Source organism: Lepisma saccharinum, chromosome 18, assembly GCF_977018435.1.
Source record: "Lepisma saccharinum chromosome 18, izLepSacc3.1, whole genome shotgun sequence".
Classification (NCBI taxonomy): Eukaryota; Metazoa; Arthropoda; class Insecta; order Zygentoma; family Lepismatidae; genus Lepisma; species Lepisma saccharinum.
Genome location: NC_139246.1, coordinates 11,948,482 through 11,975,698, shown reverse-complemented (window position 1 = coordinate 11,975,698; position 27,217 = coordinate 11,948,482). Strand labels below are relative to the sequence as shown.

The 27,217-nt window shown below is 39.2% G+C and overlaps 2 protein-coding genes across 2 annotated transcripts in view; both read left to right on the top strand.

Annotated features, from left to right (window-relative positions):
* Positions 1 to 5,072, top strand: part of LOC146002393 (uncharacterized) — a 37,454-nt gene extending 32,382 nt beyond the window's left edge. The window contains exons 4-5 of the mRNA XM_083140144.1: positions 2,410 to 2,565; positions 4,714 to 5,072. Coding sequence (XP_082996270.1) covers positions 2,410 to 2,565; positions 4,714 to 4,798 — 241 coding nt within the window. The 3' untranslated portion in view covers positions 4,799 to 5,072. The remainder of the gene's footprint in view (positions 1 to 2,409; positions 2,566 to 4,713) is intronic.
* Positions 5,073 to 9,477: 4,405 nt separating this feature from the next.
* Positions 9,478 to 27,087, top strand: LOC146002394 (phospholipase A2-like). The gene is made up of 5 exons (XM_083140145.1): positions 9,478 to 9,679; positions 17,347 to 17,614; positions 21,598 to 21,757; positions 24,144 to 24,293; positions 26,835 to 27,087. The coding sequence occupies exons 2-5, from the start codon at positions 17,359 to 17,361 to the stop codon at positions 26,917 to 26,919; spliced, it is 651 nt and encodes a 216-aa protein (XP_082996271.1). The 5' UTR covers positions 9,478 to 9,679; positions 17,347 to 17,358; the 3' UTR covers positions 26,920 to 27,087.
* The last annotated feature ends 130 nt before the right edge of the window (positions 27,088 to 27,217 follow it).

Sequence of the window (27,217 nt, the reverse complement as noted above, 5' to 3'; positions counted from 1 at the left end):
GTTCACGTGAGAGCTATAAACATGTACAGAATTACTTGATTCAACATTAGTCGAAATATTAGATTTAACTTAGTAATTTTTTCCTCACATGCTTCCACGCGCTTCGTTATTTCGTCCTTGCTCACGACGACTTCAAGTCTTTGAACTTGCCGAGACAACCCTGAAACATTGTTCTGGCATTCTGTAATCTGATCATGCAATCCAGCAAGTTTATCAGATTTTCTGTACAAGTAGTGTTGACTTCCTCGATTTTCTCTGTTAGTCCTTGCACTTCTCTTTTAATTTCCAGATGGAATGAGCGTGTTGCTAATTTGCAGTTCTCGGCAACTTCAGCTAATTCCTTCCGTAACGATGTACTCAATTCGTGGAAGTCAAGGTTGAGTAGTTGCTGTGAATTTTGAATTTCCTGTTGAGATTCCCTCTTTTTGTAAACTCAAGCTGTTGAGACTCTTGAGTTTCCCTAATTTTTGTAAATTCCACCTGTTGTGACTCGCTGATTTTCCTTAACTCTGCAAGTAGATCAAACATTTTAAAAGGAACATTACTTTGCCCCGTTGACGTCTCGGCCCACACAGAAGATGGAATGTTAATTTATTGAACATTTTCCTGCCTTCGTTTCCATTGCACGAAAGCTTCAATACTGAACGGATCATAAGATGGATCACAATCCTTACAGAAATAATTTTCATGTAACTGATATAACTTCCAATGCTTATCGGACAAATCCAAACATTGTAAATTATATCAATGACCACAATTTTCACAAGCTACCAACCATTCCTTATCGGGATCTTTGCAGCACTTCACCATATTCATGGCACCATTCTTATTTTGTGATTCATCAGGTTCATCACCACAATTGATAGATCTAGCTGTAAGACTTGTTTTGGATCTCAGATTATAAGGATTACTTGATGCGTGCATAATAGAAATTTATGTACAAACTAGATTCAGTAGAACAATGGTGTAAGTTAACACTTACGCAAAACACATCACTCAAGATCGTGCTGATAACGTTCCACAATACTGGACCACCAATTATACAGTGACGTTCACTAGTCAATAATTTGCAAAATTATCTTTGGTTCATAAATATTTCAAACTAAACAGCGAAGGTGAAGATACAACTTCTATGGGTCTATATATTAGTGAAATAACTGAGCAATATGCAGTTCACTATTACCTATATTTCCATTTTGTCCCACACATTACCACATAATGACTATTGATTCTCGTTGCTATAGCAACGTTAGAATTCCAAATATCTCGTATATACAGCGTATACCGCAATAAGTAACATAAAACATAATTAACGTTGTACAAAGTAGTTATTATACTTTCTTAACTGTTATTTGAAAGTGACTTGTATAATATGAAAGTAATAATTTCAATCAACACATAATTAATTATATTGTGCGGATCCACAGGAACGTCACATGTTCTATCAAAGTTATTTTACTATTATACGTTAAATATAAGCAAAACTTAATCTTACGACGGGGAATGTTTTATTGCACTAGTACGTCATTATACACTGAAATTATAATCCTGGAAATACAACAGAATTGTATTTGGTCCACTAATTTTCTTACTCTCTATTTCTATTAGTGTTACGTAGCTTATCTACGTATTAACTTAATCTTGACGATGATGATGAGCGGATGAAATGTCCAAAAATATATATTTTAACATTTGATTCATGCATATAGGAATTCTGGGTAAGTGGGGAGTCCCAGCTCCACCAAATCCCCTCGTGGTTACTCCATTGGAAAATACTTGAATTGTAGAGTGGAAATGAAAACCGGGCTAAATGCCAAAACTGGAATCCCGAGAAAACGAAGAAAAACTGTTGAACTGTTTCATTCCACAGCCGGTGGAACGCGTTCTACAGGCTACATTGTGCACTACAAACAATACACATTTCAGATAGCACACTGCACAGCATATTGTGCTAGGCACATAGCACACTTTTCGAATCAGAACTGAAAGTTTGATGATTTGGCACTTAGCCCGGATTTCATTTCCAGTCTACAATTGACTTATTTTAAGTAGGTTGTTTTAGAAAGTTTTCACACTCCAGTAACAAGTGACACACGGCAAATTGAAGTGATAAGCGACACGCGACAAACAATTGACACGCTACACGGGGTATCTCGCCAAAATTACAGGTGACAAGCTACACGAGGAATTCGCACAGTAATGAGGACGTTGTCAGTTCGGTACGAAAGGTTACATTTCTGAAGGTTAGTTACCAAGCGACCTGTCCCTTGTCACTTCGATCTGAAAGCTTAATTACAAGATATTTAAATATTAAAAAAATATGACGCCTCACACACTCAACTTCTACATGTTTAAATTTGCCCACTGTAATAGTATAGTAATTCCCGTGTTGGTTTTATTCGTCTGTAGATTAAGCTGCAAGTGTGACCAGGAATTCCATCGCTGCTTGAAGAGGGACAACTCACGACCATCTCAGAACGTTGGAAATACTTACTTCAACCTCCTCACGTCCAGATGCTTCAAGAGCGACTACCCGATCGTCAAATGCGTCAAGGAGGAACCGGGGTACGTCTCGTTCATATTTGTATACTTTTTCTTAATTTAAGTCGCTTTCCTTCTTAAGGCCAGTGTTGCCAAGTTGGCCCTTTTGGGGCCAGAACTGGCCCTTTTGAGTACGTACTCAGCCCCAAAATTCAGCAAAAGCCCCAGGGGGCTTTTTAGGCCTACAGAGAGAAATCTTGCTACGAATCTAGCCCTTTCAGTAATGAAATGTTTATTGGTATTTTCAGTAAACTCATATTTTCAGCCTAATAAAAAACATTGCAACACTGCAAAGAAGAATTCGCTTAACCGACCCTCCTCTGCACCTGCAAGCTCGTCCTGCGACCCCTCCTGGGGAGCAGATAGCAAGTGCACATTGTCACTTTATCCCCTTGTGTCTGGTTTTGGTATGCTGTGTAGTGCGATACGGATAGCGTCGATTCCAGGAAATTCTGTTCAGTTGCCTTAAAAGTTCACAGAAATGCGGTGCGGAATCGACGAATCGTTCATAGCAGTGAGGTTCGACCAGAGTCTATACTGCAGGAGGCCTTAGAAAGAGCGCTTCGCAGGCTAACAGCAGACGTCGCTCGCACACTGTTGCCGATACTCTCGTGTCGTCTGCTCCTCAGCAGAACAAACAGGCCGAGGTAGCAAGAGACAGAGGTCATTCATCCTTCCAGAAGGGTGCAGCGAGCTAGCTATGGCAACCGGGCTCGCTCATTCGCGGATCTTATTGGTTCTCGCAGACACACCCCATATTGTCGTCTGGTGCAAGCCAGCGAAGCGATCTTTTTAAGGCCTCATGGAGTATACGTAGTTCGTGCGTGCTTGAGTTTCAGAAATTTTGCACCAAAACACCCAAGAATTAAGAACCAGATTTTTTTCTTTGTAAATCTAGCCCCTTCGATGTGAATTTTAGCTCCATTTTTGGGTGCGATTTAGCCCGTTTGTCTCTCGTGCTGTTGGCAACACTGCTTAAGGCTAACCATGATTAGTTGAAATTAATGAACAGACATTCGAATCTCGGCCTGGGCATGTGTGTTCTCTGTAAGTGTCAATTGATCAATTTCATCATATCCTCATCTTCGCGATTAGCTAAAAGTGGCAGAGAAGTGATGTAAAATAAACCAACAGACAAAATCATCATGGAAACCACGCTTCATAGCAAGAATTAAAAATTAAGTACCGTTTTTCTCACCCACGTCAGCAAAAAAATGTCCATGCAGAAAGGTGTGTAAATTGAATTAATACAATGGTTTTACTGAGTAAAAGTTACAAATCATACTATCGTCACTGCAATACAGTTTGCATTTTTCCATCAAACATGCTTTAGGTGTATTCCAAGTTTTGCATACCAAAAACTTGGGGTGTTACTGGTGACCGTTTCCGAAGCTTCCACGTAATAAACCCTGAACTTCATTCTAGGAGACTAACTTGTCTATGGCGTCTAAACTCACAACCAGTAAAATCAGCTGTGTGTGTTTGTGATTATCGCTTCATCACTTTCATCTTACTACTATTCATCCTCATCTTCGTGAGTAGCAAAAGCGAAGTAAAATAAAATAATCAAGCATGCATAAGGAAAACTTCAAATAAGTTATTAAAAAGAAATAGGTTCCTTTTTTCACCAAGGGTTCCAAATTATAATATATTTTGTGTAATTACATCATAGACTAGCTATGTGTCTTTTTTTCTGAATTTGAATTTAAAATTTTGGATGCGTCAGCACTTAGGCTATATTGCACCCGTCACGTTATACGAGGTCCAGCACCTTACCATAACGAAAATAACTCAACTGTAATGTCGCGTAACTAAGACATTAAAATATTCTAACCTCGATTAAAAGCTGAGGCACTCAGCACACATAAGGACAGAAAACAGGACAACATACAGAATTATACTGGCAGTCGGGCCAGTCGCCAGAGCCTCGTTAGTCTGCAAAATGCAGTCCAGGGTGTACTACGTGGAAGGTCACCCTCACCTCTTATGTGTCTATAAATACTATTTTCGGAGTAGCAGGAAAATTAATGTAATCTCCCTCATCTTATTCTCACAGAACGGAACGCCAGGTATCTGGGCTTGCCCAGTGTTTATGAATTTCCGGAATCCTACTTGAAAGTTAAAGTTATAATATTCATTAATAATATCCTGATTTTTATTATCTTTCAACAGGAAAATTTGGACTCGATGTGAACAATATGAGCAAGACAGATCGAAACAAAAGGAGTACCAGTTCTTCGATAACCCAGCTTTCTAATAACTTTAATCGTTTCCTGTATAACACTAAATAAAGCGTTAATGTAATGTGAAATGTAAAAATTGAGTATTACTTTGTCAAGAATGTTTGTATTCCACATGTTACTATATTGTAATTGACATGGTAGATTTTTGCATTTTGCAACTGTTTGTATCTCTGCAATTGTATGCATTTAGGATCTAAGCTTTGTCTAACTTTTTCATGTAAATTGTACCCGCTACAATTTGTTATCTTCATTTTACTGTTGCAGTTTTGTAAGCAACGTTAGAATAATATTTCTGTGAAATAATTGGAAGTAATGTTATTATTTTGTTTCCTATACCCAAGTATGTCTACAATATTCTTTCATTTAGGAGTAAGCTGACAACAACAAAATAAATATTATGGCATGTATTCAATCGCGCTGAATTCATATGGCAACCCTGCTTCATTTCATATTACCTTGCAACCATGTACTCTTGTATGGTTTATGATGATACAATTGCACAAATGTGGTAAGAGATTGTACTGGTCGCCTTTTGAACCGACAGCTGGAGAACAATGAATCAGCGATGGGTTCGACTGTGTTCGGCTGACATCGTTTATTATCGTGGTCCAAGGTACCGAACGCCGCTCGCAGGAGAAATAAACGAAGGTTTCATGCTACCAAACATCTTTTCAGAATCCACAAGTGGTGCATGCTTTACGCTTTTCCTACCTGCAGACAAATCGCGGCGCTTAGGACATTTCGTCAGGTTCCCTGGCCCTGTTATCCCATGCACATAAAATGCATGGGTATTGGTGTATCCTGGCTGAATCCTTTCATACAAGAATACAATCAGACAACACATGTAAAATTGTTCATGAAGCGAGAAGAAAAATACAATCAGACAACACATGTAAAATTGTTCATGAAGCGAGAAGAAGAATACAAATCCGACGATACATGTAAAGGTGTTTTAAGTCCACCCTATGCACAGTAAGGCTAATCGGGACTGCATCTACAGTTTACAGTAGGATCCGAACCACTATGTGCCCCCACAGGGTATCGAACCCGGCACCCCTTTGATTAGAAGGCGACGACGCAACCACTGCGCCATCACAGACAACACATGTACAATTGTTCATGAAGCGAGAAGAAGAAAACAATCAAACAACACATGTAAAATTGTTCATGAAGCGAGAAATGTAATCAGATAACACATTCTAAATTGTTCATGAAGCAAAGATCGTTCCGTACAAGAATACAATCGGACGATAATGTATCTCATTACGGAAAAGCCCTTAGAAAACTTCGTACGGGCACCTTTCATCTACATTGCGATTAAGCAAAAGTATCGGAAAAGTCACATAAAATAGGAAAAAAAAATACGTCTTTCCCTTGTGATGTTATATCACACCTGTTCCTCAAGCTTGCAGCAACGCACCTTCCTCCAGTGCAGCCCAATGCCACTTCCCCGGTGAGGTCATCGAACGGAAAAGAAATCGAGAGTTGTGTAAAACTTAGTCGCCTTTGGTTTTAGTTCAAGGCCAGCTGCCGACTTCTTCTCTGACCTACAGTATATCCGTTCTTCCTTGAAACGTATGTTCGCGCAATCAACTAAGCACTTTCGCAAACTTTGTTGCAACTTTTTCTTTTTAACAACCGATTGTATGTTTCACAAAGATCCTGAATATTGAGCTGCGTATGGTAAGAGATACACAACTTACTATGAGGCAGCGTTGTTGAAGGTCCAGGAATTTAAAATAAATTCAATTCCGGTCCACGAGAGAAAATTAGCAAGTATAAATGGGTTGTGGACTGTAAAGAACCTTTTTTATGTATAAAGTATTTCAATTCGGATCAATTTAAATACGGTCCAGGGACCTTTTTCAATGAAACAATACGCAACTTGGACCGAATTTGAATTGTGCGACAAAAATCTTCCGGTCCTGTTGCAGAACCCAATAGGATTTATGGGTTCCTGGACCTTTAACAACCCTGCTGTGAGGTAGTGGCAGTGGCGGCGATTATGGGGGGAGAGGGGGACATTTGCCCGCCCCCAAGTTTTGGCAACTTCCCCCCCGGTTTGGAATCCAATCGCCGCCACTGGGTAGTGGTATGAATTTAACCGAAAAAAGAGAGTGCGCTTTATGTATTTAGTCTCATACTTTCCGCAGCTAGAGCTCAGTTATTATTACTATTATTATCATCATAATCATGGACTGGATTGATTCAGTTTATTTTAAGCCCGAATCACAGGGAACTGGATTTCCAGTAGGAATGCCCTAGTTGGCGCTGACTGGCTACCCATTTGCTAGTTTTCGCCTCACACGATACTTGTTACAGTACTTGTCGATAGAGTTTTCTTCCCATAAGACATTGCGCTCGAAAAAACTATGGTACTCAATGCGTACCGAACAAGCTTTTTAATGAACTCTGGTATGTATATTAATACATGAGATTCGCAGGATTCATTCACAAAAAAAAAAAAAAAAAATTTAATAGACTTGTAATAATAAGGATTTTCATTTTCGGCTAATCATATTTGTGACGTATGCATCTCTTCGCTTTGCATAAATACCTAAATATTAAGGAACTGAACACGAATGCACTGCACGTCATCTCTTCATTTTTTTTTATCAAGAAAGTAACAAAAACAGCCAACACTCGGGAACCACAGACACAAAACTCCCCTTTGCAAACTCACAGATTATCTTCACATGTTCAAACTTTGCTCTGATTGGCTGTCCCACAGAATCCGGTCGAGGAAAGCCAGTAGCAATTAGAACATGATCTATTCCTCAACACCACTCAAGCAGCCATCACTTCCGGTCAGGTAGCCAGTTCAGCGCCAACTAACTGGAAATCCAGGTCCGTGTGTTTCGGCCTTTACTTCGATTTTCTGCCACTTTTGGAGCATGAAGATGAACGATGATAAGGTGATATTAATAAAGGGACAATCACAAACATATAGGAACGACACGAACCTCACAGAGGATTATACTGTCTGCAAGCCCAGACGCCAGAGCCTCGATAGTCTGCAAAATTCAGTCCACGGTATACTACACCGAAGGGACATTGACATTTGGGTGTCTTCGGAAAGGGACACCCAACTGCAATTTTGCAGGCCAACGACGCTCTGGAGCCTGAACCCACAGTCAGTATTAGCCTCTGCGGTTGTGTTTTCCTGATCTTTGCAGGCGCGTGCTGTCTGGTCGTATACACCGTGCTGAAAGCTTCAAAACAAGAGAAAGTTGCCACTTACAGCGCGACTTTCCAGCCAAGTTACGGTTAAAGGACCTTGTACCGTACCTGCTTCAGTAGTCCAAAAATATTTTTCTCTCGTTTCAGGGATGGTTCAAATATATTTCTTTCTTTCTTTCTTTTTATTTATTTACTACAAAAAGGATGTCTAAGAGGTGATGAACTGATGATTATTCGAATTGAGAATGGGCAGCAAAAACGTAGTCGAAAGAAGGTCAAGCTGCAAAAAAAAAGCCTTTAAGACCTAAAAAAAGGCTAAAAAAGGACCAATAAGACAAAAAACGCCGAAAAAGCAAAAAAGGACAAATAAAACCCACCTTTTTCTGGCGTACAATGACCCAAAATGAACATATTATATGTTGGCCCTCGTCTTCGGACACTAGGAAAAGAAATGGATTTTTACTCAACTTACGAGCCCTAATAATGACACTGATGAAGGGATAAATACCGTTGGGAGTCAAACACAGAATTTTTCGACAGCGAAATAATGAGGACAGCATTACATGCTTGGCTTTCCAGGCAGGTTCACTTCACACCTGTCAAATTTTTGCTTAGGCTAAATGGGACTTGATTCCAAATCACTGTGCAATGTGCTTCCACTGTTTTCGAACCAGAGACCTCTTGATTACAAAGTAAATGCGTTACCACTACGCCATCGGGGCGAGAGAGATAGATAAGGAGAAGGTGGGAGGAACAAAGTCAAAGATTGTTTTTTATTCCACTTTATGTACAGAAACGCTAATCGGGACTGGACCTGTTTTTTGGGATTCGAACGAATGTGCAATGTGCCTCTACCGGGAATCGAATCCGTGACCCCTTGATTACAAGGTGAACGGGTTCACACAATGCCATCAGAGACACCCGAGTGGAAGGGAGGGGAAGAGAGGAGAGTTAAATTCCACTTTATGCAGAGAAAGGTTAATCGGAACTGGACATACAGTTTAAAACATATTGTTTTTGTCATTGTCTTCATAACCATTTTTTTTTGTCATTTTTTATTTCTACTCTTTTCTTATGATTTTTTGTTTATGTACACCAGGTAAATGTATAAACGGGGTTAGGTGGGAGAACAGCCACAGGGCTGAACCTCGCCCTTGAATAAACAAAATGTGAATTTGAATTTGAAAGTGCAATCCGAACCACTATGGAACTCAGGACGCCTTATTTACAAAGCGACAGCATCACCACTACACTCGTGTTTACGTGTTTCGCGAGAGGACGGTCATCAAGCAGAGAAAACTGCGTAGACAGTTCTGCAAATCAACTTCCAGTCGTCCTTTCATCTGACCGGCTCCGCCCCGGGCAAAGATTCGAAGGATGTTGACAACAGCCACTCACAGATACAGCGTCCTCATCACGCAATGTCAACAACCAATTCAACGCCTACCAATTAAAACTAATTGAGAGGACGATGATACCCCTTTGCACCCACCGATGGCAGTGTTCGCCGAAGCCAGAAGGTCGAAGAGGCTTCAATCATCCGATCCACCTCTGCCTCGCCCGTCCTCGACCTTGTCTTCCTGGCTGTTTTAGCTGAAGAGCACGACAGGCCACCGGAAATTCCCGAAGGATATGGAAAAAACCACGACCACTTTCCGTCCGCTCTTCATCACCGGCAGAAGAGCTCCCGAGCTAATTCCGTGCAGAACTACCAGGTGAGCTACTCCACACATTAGCTAATACTACTTAAACTGATATTTTAATTATATTTTCACTTTTGTTATGTCTAAGCTCTGTGTGTACCACGCTTCAAGAGAAGAATTATTTTATCTTCTTCAGGTGAACCATATTACTCTCCATTTTCTTTCAGTTGTGGATTCGAATATGGGATCTTGGATTATTGGCTTCGTAGTCAAACTCTCGCCTTTGCGAGCGGTCCCCCAGGTTCGATTCCAAAAGGTAGTCCCCAAAATTTCAGCGATTGACCAAGCATAGTGAGGACAATTGGGACCTACTTCGTAGCGGGCTCCGGTCTCGAAGGAAAGAAAAATGACTCTTACCCATCGAAAAGACACTGTTGGATCCTGGCCCCTCAAAGATTTAGATCAAACACAGGTCCACCAATTGTGGTAACAAATTTTAAAGAAAATTACAAACTAACAACAAAAGAATACCAACATGTAAATACAAGAGACATCTAGTGAACCAGCCTGAAGTCAAGAAAGATGACTATGGGCAAAATCAGGCATGTGCTTTGCTATACTTGAGCTGTTATAAAAAAATCTTAGAATATAAACCAACAGCCTTGTGTGAATGGCGATAGTGAGTGACTGAAATCGACAGAGTAATAAAGTAATTTTTCGCAAAAATCAAGCGGAATTGTTATATATTTATGTAAAAAGAGAATTTAACCATGATATTGCTATGAATTTAGACTCATTGACATAAAGGTGTGCGAAAGAGAGTTTAATGCACAAGATCTGCAATCCAAATTTTGTAGATTCGAATAATGTAACAAAGCATCTAAGAAAATGGGTGGGGCAAATCTTCGAAAATAAATTTTGGTGTTATCCTGCAACTCTTGTGAAACAAACCTTCAGCGTTATAGAATTAAGTTTTACTAGACTTCGTTGGGCTTTTATGCAGGAGTTTCGTGACGTCCGTTACAAACTATCCAGCTATGCTTGGGGGAAGGGAGAATGCGAGAGTATTAAGTGATGATGTTCATCTCTTTTTAAAGCTGCTAAAGTGAGCATTTTATGAACTCTACGGGTTATGCCGTATCCAGGTTGGCTGTGAAACCGTTACGGAAACTGGTATCACGCGAGGCGTCCACATCCATCAACCCTTCCACTGGCTGGAATGAAACTTGTCTTGTCATTCCACTTTTTTGACGTGTGCCATACCTATGTAGGCACGAAAATAGGCGTTACCAGAAACTCTCGTAGGGGAAGTCACGCCATTCATATAAAATTGAATAGTATAAATAATAATTTATTGTTACTTAGAACTGAACACAGAAATGGCCAGCGCCATGTCCAATATTTCAACAATTAGTTCACATCATTATGTACATAATCAATCGAATAAGAATTTTATCGCTTTCCCACCGTTCTTACAATTTACTAATACCAGGGAATTTAACAATCATTATAAACTATTCTTTTATCGACACATTATTATTATTACTATTATTATCATATTATACAGTTGAACTCTATTCACCAGATCTGCAGAAGTGTTCTTTCCTTATTTTTTTGTCATATGGAGAGTTATTATACAGTATTTTGTTATTGGCTTTTGCACACCTCGTTCAAGACAAATCTTTGAAAAAATTAGTTCCGAAGTTAACGTTCTGTGGACTCGTACATAAAAAAAGATTCATTTTTGAACTTTCTGAAACTTGAGAAACCATTTACTTCTTGCATGAATTTTTGAGTATTTTTTGCCTTTGCTTATTCTGCTGAAATACTAATCAACTAAACTATATTTCTGTTATGGGCTAATTTTTTTTGCATTATTTCTTATTTGAAATTAACGATGTAAATTTCCCCTCGCGGTTACCTTCCCTGGACCTTCCCCTTTCACCGTTTCTTGGGGCTTGGCGAAACAACAAATAATCCAATTTACTTTTTGTACTTCCTAAAGGACCTCCCAGATGGCGCAGTGGCAACGTTTGGCGTATTGTAATCAAGGGGTCGAGCTCCGGCGAAATCACACTGGTTCGAATCCCACTTTAAACTGTAGGTCCAGTTCCGATTAGCCTATATGGGCTGGGCATGAAGTGGACTTCAACTGTGAAAGTAATTGTATGTAGTTACAGTGCTATGAAAATCGCTAACTACTGGCAACTCAAAGGAAATTTTGGTCAATCAATTTCTCTTGTATTCTCTCACTGCAGACTATTTACAGCATAGGTTGTTCCAGCAGCTTTATTTAGAGACTCGCTCGCTATTTACAGGAAGGATACACTTAGTTTGAACTAGGTCAGCACCATGACGTCATACTCGCACGATATGATATCAGTGCAGTCTGTTTGAGATGCAACAATACATATCCGTAACATTGTTCAACGATAAACACGAAATCTCATATTCAGGACAGGCGAAATTAAAATCTATTTCTATATATATATATATATATCTCGCTTTTGTATCTTTCTAGGGTAAGCGTGAAGATGACCATGAAGAATGAATTGACGTTAATTAACATTAACGAAGCAGGTTAATTTTGAATGATTTATTAACCGATTTGGTTTATTTTACTTCGATCCCCCCACAATTTAGATGATCGGAAAAAGATAAGGATGAGTGATGGTATGATGAAATTGAAGAAAGGACACTCACAAAGAACACCCATGCCTGGATACGAACCCGGAACCCCCAGCGTCGTAGCGCGTTGCGCTAACCACTCTGCCACGAAGATCGGATTGAGTGTGAATGAAACACAGTATGTACCATACTTGTTCGTACAGGCTGTATACATTGTATGAAACCCCTCTGTACGTGGTCAGTTGGCGAAATATGATAACGAAAGGTGTCCAGTAATCAGGGAGAACCTTCGAGAAGGTAATTTGTAGAAAAGATGAGAGATGCAATAATTGTACTGGATGGAGAGTATGATAAATCGTTTGAGGTTGTATAATGTAGGTATGTACGTTTCTTATTCGTACACACGAGTCACTTAGTGACCATGTCACGTCTTTGTGTGCAGCACACTGAACTTTTGTACTTACAGCGTCAGTTGCAGGTCTGTATAATCACTCTGTCACCGTTCAACCACCCTGCCAGCGTGGGCGGTCCGTGATGGGGAAGCGAAAGGAGTTTGCTCTGACCTTAAAGGTGTGATAGTGAATCTTGCTCTTAAAGGACTTTCTTTGAGGGAAATGAAGTCATTATTGAACAAATCGCATTCTACTGTGCAGTACGTAGTAAATAAATTCAAATATGAGAGTTCAACAAAGAATCGGCCAAGAAGAAATGGGGGAGAAAAGACTAACCAAAAGAGAGGAGTGTTTCTTGGTGAGACAAAATAAGGCATATCCAGTACTCGAAAAATCTTCTTCAGAGCTAAGCGCCAGCTCTGAAATTCAGGCGCCAGGAGACCACCTACTGGCAATTGTGCATACTGTAAGAAGTTGAGTATCACCGTATTCAAACATCGCTAAATCATGTGAGAAAGCAGAAAATTAGGGGTTGAGGGACAAGGAGTAAGGAATAGTTACTGATTCTATGAAATGTTCACAACGTTGATAAAAAAAATCATTTGCTAACTTACGCTGTACTGCAATTTGAACTTAGAATCATCAAAATTTCGTACATGCAAACTTAAAAAGCGGCAATATTACAGCAAAAGATCACAGTCGCAAGGCTGAAATTTTTAGTCGCCATGGCGACCTGGCCACTGGGATTTTTCGAGCCCTGGGCATATCCCAAATTAAGTGACTCCAAAATTGAGATCACGAGTAGAAAATGCAACAGGAGAGACAGAGCAATCCAACCGTTCGTCGTACATTTGTACAGATAGGGATATCGTGGGTGAATGCAAGAAAAAACATGTGCATAAAGATCAGGAGTTCTGGGACAACGAACGTCATCTGCTCCGATGTGACCAGAATAAACCTTTTCGGATCAGATGGTGTCTACAGGGTGTGGAGGAAGGCGAGTGAAGATAGCAATGTACCATTCTTGTGAACATCATTTGAGCAAGACTTTTTTCCCATTTGTGTTTTCTAGCGGTGTACTTTATCATTTCACTTTCCAACTATCTCTGTACGGACAAGACTGGTAATACTGTATCAGCAGAGAAATAAGCAACCTTTAAGAAATAGGCGGGAAAGAAAACTATGAAGTGGTTAGGAATAAAAATTTAACTATCCTGCTTACTCCCTTTTCTGGTTATTTTCACAGCCCGTTCTTTTACAGTTCTGCTACAGTGTGAAAATCTCATTTAAACAACATCTCAGGTCATAAAACGCTTAGATTTTGTCCCCCAGAGGATGGCATTTACCCGGTAAATACTTTATATTCAACAAAGCGACGTTTCACTGCGACTATGCCACCGGTTGCGAATCCATTGTCAAGAACAGCATGAACATTATCATGCATGACACGTAAGAGACACAAATACATTGAAATTCAAGTCATAAGAACGAAAAGTATTCCTCGAAATCAAGGTCAAGCTTTTCTGTGAAGAACGTAACAAAAACATCTCACCCCCCTTTTTCTCACTCACAAACGCACATATGCCATACCTTTTTCCCCACAAAGTTAATCTTTAAGTCCATTTTATGCACAGATAGGTTAATGTGGACTGTATATGCGGTTTAAAGTGGGATCTAAACATCCACCGGGCTTCGAACCCAGGATCCCTTGAATTACAAAGACACGACATTAGCACTGAAACTTCTGGGAGGTCCTTCTTCCCTACATACTCGTATAATAATAGGATATTCTTAAATTTACTTTTTACTCATTTTTCATGACTGCTCAAGTATATGTCTTTTTTTTTTACCACTTAAGAGCATGCGGAATAGTTTTAGCCCGGCTCTTCCCTCCGAGTCAGTGTTGCCAACTTAGCTCTTTTGGGACCAGATCTGGCTCTTTCGTTCCCTCGTTTGGCTGTGAACTGGGGCGCCCGCCCCCGTGCCCTACTATGATGCCATCACTGTCTCCGGCCCCCATAGACCAACTTTCGCCATGAGTATACATTTTGCACGTGACGTGATATTGTTGGCTGCGTCGTCCCACACTCTCTTAACTCCCCAGCTACTTTTTTATAGCGCCGTGGAGATGACATGATATTGTTTCCAGTAATCCTTTATTTTTGATTTCACACGACCATCGGTAGATTATTGAGATGGGTGATGCCGCCGGAAAACTTAGAATAAATTGTCATTACTTTAAAGTGGATGGTAATAGCAGCGGCCTGCCCCTGTGGCGGAGTGGTTAGCACACTGGGGGTCCTGGGTTCTAATCCTGGCCTGGGCATGGATATTTGTGAGTGTCCATTCATCAATTTCATCATATCATCACTCATCCCCATCTTCGCAAATTAGCAAAAAGTGGCACAAAAAGCGAGGTAAAATAAATCAAATCAAATCAAATCAAATCAAAATCAAAAATTAATGGTTATAGCAGCGTCCCAACCCCTTTGACACCTGAAACTAAAATTATCCTAGGAGATACTTTATCCAGCCTTCGTAAATTTAGCTCCTTGTAAGTCAGTTATAACTCAATTTAATTTTAAATTTAGCTCTTTAATGCGCATCAGGTTTGGCAACACTGCCACGATGGCCGTAGGAGGCAAGGAGAAATGAATTTCGTTTATGGGAGTATTTGATTTGTTCTCTCAGGAATACCAAACTTCCGATGGCATAGAAAAATATATCAACGGAAAGAGGGCAGTTTGATGAAGCTTTTGACCGGCGGAAAAGTCGATACTTCCATTCGATTCGCTGGAACTTGAAGTTGTTAACATTTCATGCTAAAAAAATGTTGATCAAAGTTTTAGAAACAGTCGAGAATGTTTGAGCATGCAATTGTATTTTTTTAGGTGTGTTCCATTATTTATAGGGCAATCAATATGGCCAAGAAGCCTATATGTATTTTCAATACGGACCTGCAACAATAATTTTAATTCTTGCGTTTCGGCACATGCTCAAAAGGTAAAATCTCGCGTTGTGTGTCAGATATGTGGGAGTTTTATGAACGGTTGTTGAAGAAAAAAGTTGTTCTCAAGAAGATTGGTTATTCTGGCGCTCCTCAACTTCAGCATCAAAGGTTGATAAGAAGGGACCAGAAACGCTTACCGAGATTATAATTATTAACACTTCTTGACAACGGGAGATCATATTTCATTTATTATTTATGATGAATCATTTATGTGATCCATACTTTCATAAACAATAATAATAACAACAATATGTTAATAATAGCGATATTTTGTAATTACGCCTTACCGGTTTTTCACGGGGGGGAGGGGGTAAACTGATCTCCTTGGAATGTCCCGTTTTCGGGTCAAAATACAGGGTAATTGAAAACGAATGGTGCAACGTTACACGGTTATTATGACGTTACTATTTATGATAGAAAATCAGACAAGGCATCAATATATAGAAGTACTCTGGAAGTTTTATTCCCACTTAGCGGGCTTATCTTGCTTAGCCGATGCTTAACCAGGATCGCCAGTGTCGCAAAATGGCTAATGACCAGTAGAAGGCGTATTGTGTGTTGGAGCTATCGAGAACTGATTCAATCAAAATGGTGCAAAGACATTTCCGCATGCTTTTCGGTAGTAATGCACATCTTTCACCCTTCCAAAGTTACAACTGCGAATTGTTAGTGCCTTCGAAACCGTTGACAGCGACTTGCTGTCTCGTGCATAGCAAGTACTTGATTATCGCTTGGACCTTTTCCACGTTACACGAGGTTCCCATGTTGAATCTTTATAATGTGAGTCATGTGAGTAAAGCTCCAGAGTTATTTATATAGATGCCTTGCCTAATTTTCTATCATAAATAGTTACGTCATAATAACTTTGTAAAGTTGAACCATTCATTTTGAATTACCCTGTATTATGGTCACTCTACACAATATGCATAGTTAACAAATGGTGTATGAATTGTGTCTTGGGTTATATGCTAAAATAAGTTTTAAATTATTTTCATACATTTCTTTAAGCACTGTTAAAGCAATTAGAAAACTTATTTTATTTTTAAATTTGCCTTTGAAGCTGCTTAAAAGCGACGAGTTTCTGACTGCAAAAATTCAACTATAATTTGAGTAAGATCAGTACCAGTCTGGACAACGGTGAATCTTTTCTCTGCTTATTCGTGTCTTAAAAATTATCGTATAATCTAATTTTATTATTATTTATCTTATTAAGGTTTCAATTAAGTCATACAGTACATCCTTTAAACAAATTAATGCTAATAGTGGCTTGATGCACTATATAGTAAAATAAACCATACAGAAATAATTTCTAAGGAAAATTAGATGAATTGCAAGAAAGTGCGAGTACGTACAACTGCCGGCTTGTAACGATTCCATTGAAAGTCAATGTGTTCATTAGAGTGTCCGTGACTGTACATGAATACATAGAATGTTATAGTAGAAAGGTGAAATGAAGAAATCAGTACGGTGTTCTTGTTTGGAAATGAAACTGAGGCATAAACATGTGTGGATGTGGATATCAATGTCGATCCAATTGGCTATTAATGGAACAATGATGACAATTTTAATCTTGTATATTGAGGGACAGAAAGCACTAGAACAATATTTACTGTTTGAGAGTTAGAATTTATAGACATGTGAACGTAGAAGATGGCAGAACCGTGCTTTTTCTGTTACTACATTGACTTTGCTATCTTTTGCTATTCCAGACAACCTCTAAGATGGAAATCACCAAGTCCTTTATCCTTGTGTGCTTCTCATGGGTACTTTTCGCGAGCGAAATCAGAGGCCAAAACGCACGATTCTTTGGTTCAGTTATTCCTGAATCGGTGAAGAACTTCTCTGATAAAATCCCAAATCCTGCAAACTTCATAGGAAGCAGCGACAACTCCTCGTCCACGTACACGGGGGCCATTGTGGACAAGATCATTGAAACTGTGGAGGACTTCGATGCCAGTATTAAAGCTATTTACCCAGGTAAGACGAAAGAAAACCGAGTTGCAAACACTGTTGTTTACTAACGCAGATTCATCATTGAAGCAATAGAAGTCATTAGATGTGTCAATAAAACTGCGCTGAAGGAACAATTGTTTGTTAGGGAAATCTGAAATAAATTTGAGATTAAGGGCGTTCACAAAAAGGTTCAAAGAGATATATGAAGAATTGATTACTTCTTATTAACTTCATTTTTCTCTTTTGGTATTTCTTTAGGTCCTTTCCTATTATTTGCTTTATCTTGAAGCAATCCTTTTACTTGAACTTCAACGAAGCATCCTAGTATTCACTTTTCGAAATTGCAATTAGGATTTTGATAACTTCAATGAAACTCGGGGACGTCATTATTTAACATTTCTATATATTTTATCACTTATTGATCTACTGTGTTTTGTTTCTTTATCGTTGCTATGGTCAAAAATGAATATAGAAATGTATACATCGTAATTTTACATTATCAAGAATATGATAATAATTAATTATACATCATATTAATGCAACAACGTTTTCCAAAATATAACAAAACAGAAATTGGTAACATAGATATATCATCGTGCGTATTAAAGACAAATTAAACAAAACATAACAAATTAAATAAATGTAAATCTTTGGGACAGTCACAATCTCCTACAATGTATTTAGTTTTGCTTACACTGTTTTGTTAATTTCTTTTCCTAATTTTTCAGTCTCGTTGTTTTGTCCCATTATCTTCTTTCGTTAGTTAACTTTCCTTTAGTTTCTTTCTCTCTTTAGTTTTTAACTCTCCTGTTTATTATACTTCCTTTTCCGTTCTTTATCTCCAGATTCCTTTTTCTTTTCTTCTTTCTTTCATGTCTCAAGTTTATTATACGAGGGTTAAGTCATAAGTCATGGCAACTTTTTTTCTCGCGAACAGGGGACAACACGAAAAATCTAAGATGTACGTTTGAAAGTGTATGGAATGTACCTTCGAATGAAGCCACCAGATGAAGTCTGGATGCAGGAGACTGTCGTAGAGAAGAGCCAGAACACAGGATATTGGACAGCAGTGTTTTATTATGAAGCACATCGGCAGTTGACACTCTGCTCCGTTTGAAGACCTCCACCAGAGGCGTCTCGTGAACGCATGCGGTGCATGATGCGCATGCGTCAATTGTGGGTAAAAAGGACAACATTCATGAGCATTTCTACATTCTAATTTCTTCATATAGGAGAAATATTTATTTTACACGAGAGCGCTCAACTAAGCTTATATTACATTTCTTGGATCTGAAGTGACGCATGCGTCAATTGTAGGAAAAGAATTATTACTTTCCTTCACTTCAGATCCAAGAAATGTAATATAAACTTAGTTGAGCGCTCTCGTGTAAAATAAATACTTCTCCTATATGAAGAAATTAGAATGTAGAAATGCTCATGAATGTCGTCGCAGAGCAAGCTTTCCTTTTCCCCATAATTGACGCATGCGAAGCATGCACCGCATGCGTTCACGAGACGCCTTTGGCCTCCACCCACCTCGCCACTGTTCGATAGGGCATGGCATGCACACCCAGACCTTTCCGTAGCCCTGTATGGCATTCCCGTGCATTTCTGCTGCGGAGAACTGCTATTTTAACGTACGAACGTTGCTCCTGCTTCATGACCTCCATTTTCGAACGCTGTCACTCACCGACTGAACTTGGGTGCGTGCTTACCACCCCACCGTTATTCACATACACCAACTGGTGGCTTGTTTCGAAAGTACATTCCATACACTTTCAAACGTATATCTTAGATTTTTCGTATTGTCCCCTGTTCGCGACAAAAAAAATAGTTGCCATGACATGACTTACTCTATCTTTCTCCCATTCATTATCTCCAGTTCCTGATATTTCTCCTTCCCTCCTTTCTTTATGTCCAGTTTATTTTATTTATTTCTTCCTCTCTATCTACAGTTTATTTTGTTCCCCCATTCTCTCACTACAGATTTTTATTTCTTTCTTAGTTCCTCTCCCCTTGTTTGTTTTCTTCTTCTCCCTTTCTCTCCCTCTCCAGTTTCTATTCTTTTCCTCTCTCTCCCTCCAGTTTCCTTTATCTCTTTTCTTTCTCTCCCTCTCCAGTTTATTTTATTCTCTATTCTCCTCTCTCTTTCTTTTTCTCTCTGTCTCTCTCTCTCTCTCTCTATCTCTACAGTTTATATTTCTTTCTTCCATCCTTCCTCTCCTTCGTTTATTATTTCTCTATCTCTCTCTTTCTCTGTCCTCAGACTGTTGTTTCCCTCCCACCAATCTATTTAATTTATTCTTCTGTCTTCCGTTCTCTCCCTCTCTACTATAATTTTTCTCCCTCAAGGGTGTAATGCGTGATCTTCCACGTAGTACATCCAATTGTCAACCTCACTTCCATGTACTACACCCAATTGTCAACCTCACTTCCACGTTGTACATCCAATTGTCAACCTCACTTCCACATAGTACATCCAATTGTCAACCTCGCTTCCATGTAGTACACCAAATTGACAACGCACTTCCACGTAGTACACCCAATTGTCAACCTCACTTCCACGTAGTACACCCAATTGTCAATCTCACTTCCACGTAGTACACCCAATTGTCAACCTCACTTCCATGTAGTACACCCAATTGTCAACCTCACTTCCACGTAGTACACCCAATTGTCAACCTCACTTCCACATAGTACACCAAATTGTTAACCTCACTTCCATATAGTACACCAAATTGTCAACGTCACTTCCACGTAGTACACCCAATTGTCAACCTCACTTCCATGTAGTACACCAAATTGACAACGTCACTTCCACGTAGTACACCCAATTGTCAACCTCACTTCCACGTAGTACATCCAATTGTCAACCTCACTTCCATATAGTACACCAAATTGACAACGTCACTTCCACGTAGTACACCCAATTGTCAACCTCACTTCCACGTAGTACACCCAATTGTCAACCTCACTTCCACGTAGTACATCCAATTGTCAACCTCACTTCCATGTAGTACACCAAATTGACAACGTCACTTCCACGTAGTACACCCAATTGTCAACCTCACTTCCACGTAGTACATCCAATTGTCAACCTCACTTCCATATAGTACACCAAATTGACAACGTCACTTCCACGTAGTACACCCAATTGTCAACCTCACTTCCACGTAGTACACCCAATTGTCAACCTCACTTCCACATAGTACACCCTAGACTGCATTTTGCAGACGAACGAGGCTCTGGCGACTGGCCCTGTGGCCAGTATAATTCTGTGTGTTGTCCTGTGTTTTGTCCTTATGTGTGCTGAGTGCCTCTTTACAGCTTCAGCTCATAACCAAGGTAAGGATATTTTAATATTTTAGTTACGGCACGACATTACAGTTATGTTATTTTAGGTCTGGTAAGGGGCTGGACCGCGTATGAAGTGACGGAAGCAAAATAGACTACGCGCTGACGCACCCAAATTTTAAATTCAAATTCAAATTCCTTTCGAAAGAAGAACTCAAGCAAATGTCTGAATTATGCACTTGCTGATGTAAGATGAAGAAAATATCTGATCGAAGCGGGGAAGAATATCGAATCAAGGAGTTAACTAAAGTTGAAAAGTCCATAATCAAAATACCAGAGGGCTCTGTGTTTATTAATAAAGATAATAAATACGTAAAGAAGAAAAAAAAACAGTTGATGTTATCTTTGAAAGCCGATTAATAGCATAATTGGAAAGTCTTTAATAAGAATGCTAGTCAACCTTTTGAAAGTGGTTAAGTCAGGAATACCAAAACTTCCGCATTAAAACAGCACAAGAGAGTTAGTAACACTGTCTAATACATCAAAACGTCGCGTTAAAAAGTAAGTGAGCAGTGTTAGGATCCAAGTTATTTTTCTTTCTTTCTTTTTTAAATTGTAGCTGCTGTGTATTGTGCAGGTGAAATCAAGAAGTTTGTTTAATATGGATCGTAATTTATAAAATTCATCCTCTCTCCCTTCCCCATTACACCAAGGAACGAAATGGTGCGGAGCAGGAGATAAAGCAAAGGAATTCACGGATTTGGGAATGCTTGAAGGAACGGACAGGTGTTGCCGTGAACATGACTACTGCCCGGAAAACATACCAGCTGGAGAAAGCAAATACGGATTGGACAACAACAGCGCTTTCACCAGGTAAGAAATATTAGATAAATCCATTCCTCTCCCATCACTGTTGTGAAATCTTGCCTCATTAAGCCCTGTCCCTATAGGTGCGTTTATCATTTTTTCCCTCACTTCAAATTTTCTTCAATACTCTACCATTTTCAATTCAATACTTCAATTTTTTTTCTTAATACCAAAATTTACATAAATATTCCTAAGCATTCAAAAATGTTCTAAACAGCGCAATAAAAATGAGACACCTAGATCCTGAAGTACTAGTTTGGCCTTTATGACGTAGCGAGTAGCGGATTTTAATAGCAAATCCCAATGGCAAGTTCTGCCACCGCCGTAGAGCTAGGCAACGCATGACACCTGACAGGGAAGCGAATATTTCAGGATTTAGGAGTTCAGTTTTTATTACCGTTGTATTCCTATTGTCTGACTGCCACGCGGGAGTCTCTGGTTCGATTCCTGTGTGGGTGATGAAGGTCGGAATTTCTCCGTGGTGCTAATCACATCTCCTTCAAAATGGCCGAGATCGAGAATACCCCCATATCCCCTAATTGTGCCTTCATGGCACGGTGCTATCTATATACACGGGGAACTTAACTTTTTACTGTACGTAAAATTTCCTAAACACCTCAAACTTTCCAAAACACCTAAACTTACGTAAATTTTCCTAAATTCCTCTAAATTTCAATATAAAGTGTCAAATTTTTATCCACATGCATGTATGTGTGTTTAATATTGCAATCGGTTACCGACGCCACGTTGACTTCTCACTCTAGTAACCGTCCAGAGAGGGGACGACATGAATGTGAACGCGCTCACAAAAAGAAGAAAAAAAAACCAGTTGGGTCCCATTTTTGTAAATTAGTAGGAGACTGTAATATTAACGATCAAATACTGGAAATGTCCCGCACCGTGGTCCTGCGAAGGCGTCAGCCTTTTGGCTCCGGCTACGAGTCTCCTGGCGGAAGCTAACAACTTTTCTCCTGAGATTTCGGCCTGTGTAGAGGACCGGTGGCCATTCACCATCGTGAGGAAATTGGGAAGCTACGAATGAGTAGCGTAACCCGGTCATGAAGCCCACAACGACGACTGGGGGTTCGTCGTGCTGACCACACGTCACCGCGTAACTACTTGGATGATCTCCCACCTCTGGTGAGTGAGTGAGTAGGATCAGATGGGACTGAGACCGGATCCTCAATGAGCTGTTGCGAATCGGGTTATTATACTAAACTTTAAAAAAAAAGTCAAGAACAGATGGAATCTGCTTGAGGTTTTGTTTAGTGTTGCCCACGGGACGAGACGGGACAGGCTTTTAAAAATTCGAGACGGGACGAGATTGACCATGTGCCATAAGACAAACGAATATTTTCGAGACGAGACAGCATTTCCACGAGACTCCACGAGACGAGACAGGCCAACATCTCGTCTCGTGGGCAACACTAGTTTTGTTGCATCTTTAATATTTTGCACTTTTTATTATGCCTAGTTATGAAGCCACTGGTACATAGCAAACGACATTTTATATCCACCTCTTTAACAGAACATTTTCTTTCATATAGAAATCAAAAGTTTTGAAGTTCGATTTAATCCTTCCGTCACTCCAATATTTCAACAGACAAGATTAAAAGTCCAATAAAACAAAACAACTATGGAAGTAAACTGTTACTGAAAAATTACTACTACTTTAACGGGTTACTGCAAGGACAGTAGCTTGAAATTTCTGCATCGAAAGCGAAAACAAATTTTGGCGCCATCTCTACGGAATTAATTGAACCACGATACTTCCTGCTTCGTTCAAATTATTCTCGTAAATTACTTACGCTTGTTATCCGTGAATTACTGATCAACGATGAAAAGCAAGATAAAACCATTGGGCCATAAGTCAGTTGTCACTAGCAATCGTTAGACTTTGTTTTGCCTAGCGTAGTGGAAGTCAGATGTGAACTTGACTAGTGCGTAATACCCAATATAAGAATGCTGGGTAATACGCACTAGTCAAGTTTGCAAGTTACTTCCACTACGCTAGGCAAAACAAAGCCTAACGATTGCTAGTGACAACTGACTTATAGCCCACCCGGTATGAACAACCCAAAATCCCCGTGAGTTGTTGTCAAAATTTACTTTCACATCACTATTCAGCTCAATTACATTTAATGCAGGTATTGCATCAATTGCCTTATCATTTAAATGGTATTTTAGTATCTTGTACTGTAATTCCTTTGTAATCTTCAATTTTTATTACTTTTGTGGGTTAGGTGGTAGATCAGTAACAGCTGAACTTCGCCCAACAATAACGAATTCAATATGTTGTTTTCTTCAAGCTACGGATACTAACTTTTTGACTGTCCCTCGTATACGATCCTATTGATTGAAATGAACTTAATTTTCTGTGGTTGTTTTGCAGGAGCGAATGCCAATGCGACCTTGACTTCTACAACTGCTTGAAGAACGACAACACAATTATATCCAAGAAAATAGGCGGAATCTACTTCAATCTCTTGAGACTCATCTGCTACAAGTATGATTACCCTGCTGAGTGCGCAGAGACTTCTGGGTAAGAAATTAAAACTAAATATTTATGTCTGCATATCTTAATATTTATTCCTATAACTTTTTTTTAGTAAGGTTCCACACTAGATTTCCATGCTACATGAAAAGGTGATCGTTCGCAAAGGGACCATCTCTTCTCTACATAAACATTCCTCTATTTCTTTCTGAGGGTCTTAGAACTGCTTTCTTACTTATGCCAATTCCCTTTCCATGTTTTCCTTCATATCTACAATTCTCTCTTCCATTACCATTCTGTAACAATCCTTTTTTCTTCGCATTTGTTACCTGTTCTTATTCGCATCTCTTCGTTTCTTCACTTCACACTCTACTATTATCCTGAACGATTTTCTACTGTCCTCAAGATCTTACTTACTTACTGATACTATTTCCCAAAGTTTTCCTTTATTTCATATGTACCAGTAGAATCCTCTTCCATTATTAGTTTAGTTTCTTCTAAGCTTTCTTCAACGATCCTCCTCATGCCTTCGCATTTGTTTCTTTTCTTAAGCACGTCAATTCGTTTACTCAATTTTATTCTTCAATTTTTCTTTTCAGTTGTTACTTAATCTAGCTTCAATTTTGAATTTATCTTTATCTAGCGTCTCCTCTATTACTTCACTGTTGTTTTCAGTGTTTTTACTACTGTTTTGCATTCATTTTTCTCTTTTTTTGTTCTTACCCTTGTTATGATCTATTTCTCTTCTGGGGAGAGTAACCTGCCTTGGCTCGACCTGTTACTTGTTTCGTTACTTCACCAGGCAAAAAAAAAAATAGTTAGTAAAGTCATAGGTCTGTCGTAGGTTCGATTCCCACCACCGACAAAAAGAGATCTTTTCACCTGAAGACGAGGAAGAGGTGCTCTCTCGAAATGTATGTTAGAATAAGTATAGTTTAATGCAGCAAACAATGGATAATGTCCAATTAACATTACATGCTAATGCGGCATTATTATCTTAAGAATGAATTTTTACCATGTTATCATGCACCAACCCAAATATGCGAGCCGGTTATATGGAAGTTGAGTTTTATCCAAATCAAGAACATTCCTGCTTTCTAAATAACACATAAAAATGTAATAAATGTTAATTTATTTTAAGTATTGGTTCTACAAAAATACCTAATAGAATACCAAAACTTAAATTTAAAATAAACAAGAATGTCATAGGAATGTTTGAGAAGCAAAGAAAAAAGGTTCCGGTTCTGCAGCGGAACCCAATAGAACCAATTAGAATTTATGGGTTCTTGGAATTTTAACAACCCTGTGACGAAGCTCATCCATTGTCTTTCTATATTTTTTTATTACGAGTATTACTATATGCACTTCTCTATCGTCAAGAGAGCTTTCAAATATATGTACAGTAACCCGCAATAAAAATGGAACATCTAAAGCCGGGAAGGAATAACCTGGCAGTGACGTCACTCCCTGCTAAGTCAGCGTTGCCAACTACTATGAAAGGAACCATGGCACGAGTAAGGGTAAGAGCATTAAAGATCGCGGTGCAAACTACCAACCTTGAATTTAATGTTAGCACTGCTAGAAGTTTATTTTATGTTTGTTTATTTTAATTATTTCATATAATTCGGCTTTCAGCAAACCTTCTGCATGCGGAATATTGTGAGATGACAGCCACGACTTCATTTCATCCTTCCTGCTGTTCGATGTTGGGATTTTTTCGACTAACGTGTTGTGGTACGGAGCATTGTCACGGAATAACAGAGTTATGCCTTTCGTGTAAAAATCATGGATTGTTCGGCGCACGACTGCTTCATCAAAAGAATCCAGATTTGTGACACGTTGCTGGGCGTTCGGTCGGTTTAAGCCCGCCGTTGAAAAAGGTTTCCCGCTCGCACTCTCAACACTTTTGTCTTTCTCCTTCAAAATTCTCCACACAGATCTTTCACTGACACCTGTCGCCACGGGCGTTCTGTCAACAGCTGTGGTTTTGTTTTCATCGCAATGAAAGTACATATACACATTGAAAACTATTTCTCTTGCCTCCCTGTGCATGGGCTTACCTTTCTTTACGCCACTGCTCATTGTACAACAATGACAAAACCAGCAAAAAAAAAAAAACAAAAAAAAAACTCCCTAACAAAGAAACAAAATAGCCTACAATCCCTCGCTCGTAGCTGCGGTTTGTTAGACTAATGTAGCAGTGTGGGGGTTTGCACACCTGCATCACCCCTCTCGGAATGATTTCGATTGGTTTGCACTTCACCTTGTCGTCCGCTCTAGCGAATGAGCCTTCGATTCTGGAAGGAGAGGTGAAGATTGGAGATGACGTCACTGCCAAGTTATTCCTTCTCCGCTGTAGATACTGAAATTTTGGTTTCTTCTGCATGGTGTTATGTGGGTTGCGTAACGCTACGGCGAAAAAATATCTTCAGTAGCAAGTATTACACAGAAAGGTCGCTATACCCGTCCATACATAACGCACTGCAAGAAACTTTACGAACTACATGTCCCATTTTTATTACAAGTGACATTCAAGTGTTTGTACTATTGCTGTTTCGACAATAACAAGTTACTCTTATTTTCTTACAGGATAATACGAAAGCGATGTGATAAATATGATTATAACAGGAGGGAATCTAAAAAGTGGCAATTTTTTGAAAATCCTGCATTTTAGATAAATGGAGTTACGTCGCAAAATTATTTAATATTATTCAACAAGTATCTATTATGTCAAATATTTTTATATATAATACCTCTCGCTTCCTACTGATGCTATGTACTTGCGTACTTATTTATATATTATGTAATTGTTATTGCTTGAGTACCTCAATAAAATACGTGAAACAAACATTTTTAAAATTTTTTTTATCTCATAAATCTGTAGAAGGATAGAAGCTTTTTTTCTCGCACAATTTAAATTCGGTCCAAGTTGGGTCCAAATTTTCCTGGACCGTATTTAAATTGATCGGGAG